At 58.2% G+C, this 914-nt stretch overlaps 1 protein-coding gene across 1 annotated transcript in view; it reads left to right on the plus strand.

The window, feature by feature from the left end:
- The window catches only part of atp6ap1lb (ATPase H+ transporting accessory protein 1 like b), a 16,060-nt gene extending 15,576 nt beyond the window's left edge, over window positions 1-484 (plus strand). The window contains exon 7 of the mRNA XM_061256522.1: window positions 196-484. Within this exon, the coding sequence (XP_061112506.1) occupies window positions 196-435 (240 nt within the window). The 3' untranslated portion in view covers window positions 436-484. The remainder of the gene's footprint in view (window positions 1-195) is intronic.
- Window positions 485-914: the final 430 nt, after the last annotated feature.

Consider the following 914-nt stretch of genomic DNA (forward strand, 5'->3'; position numbering starts at 1 on the left):
CTGTGTATGGGCAGAATGGCCTGCGAGTTGATTAATATGACGTAGCTTTTGCTGTGTGGGCCAGGTGTGTTCACAGGGTCCGTGAGGCTGTGTGTTTGGTCACGGCGTGTCTGTGAGGTGTTCACAGGGTCTGTGAGGCTGTGTGTTTGGTCACGGCGTGTCTGTGAGGTGTTCACAGGGTCTGTGTCCCCGCAGATCCAGGCCTTTGAGCTGCAGTCGTCGCAGCGCTTCGGCACGCCGCGGGACTGTGCGTCTGCGCTGACGCCGGCGGTGCTGATGGGGCTGGTGACGTCGCTCATCCTGCTGCTGGTCCTGGCCTACGCCCTGCACATGGTGGTGCACCTCAAGCACATCGAGCGCTACGAAGAGCACAAGACCACCGTCTACTTCCCCCGCAGCCCCGACGCTGACCGCACAGACAAGCCCGGGTCCTGAGAACCTGCGTCTCCAACCTCACCCCCGAGGGGGGCTGCCCCCCCTCCGAATAACCCATAGACCCCCCCCCCCCCGACCTGCTGCAAAGACTCTTATGCTTGAGTTGCACAGACTCACCTGCTGGGTGAAACCAACCCTGCTCTGTCCAACCAGAGCCAAGAAACCCCGCACTGTCCAATCAGAGGCAGCCAACCCTGCGCTGTCCAATCAGAGCCAAGAAACCCTGCACTGTCCAATCAGAGGCAGCCAACCCTGCGCTGTCCAATCAGAGCCAACAAACCCTGCACTGTCCAATCAGAGAAAATCTATCAACCCTGCATTGTCCAATCAGAGCCAACCAACCCTGCACTGTCCAATCAGAGCTGTTTGAGCACAGCTCAGAATCCCAGTGGCTAAGAAGCTGGGCTATAATTGGAGAATGCTGTCTGGGCCAATCATACAATTGCACACTGACTGCCAATGCAGAGCTCAGACACAAG

This window comes from Conger conger, chromosome 10 (assembly GCF_963514075.1).
Source record: "Conger conger chromosome 10, fConCon1.1, whole genome shotgun sequence".
Lineage (NCBI taxonomy): Eukaryota > Metazoa > Chordata > Actinopteri > Anguilliformes > Congridae > Conger > Conger conger.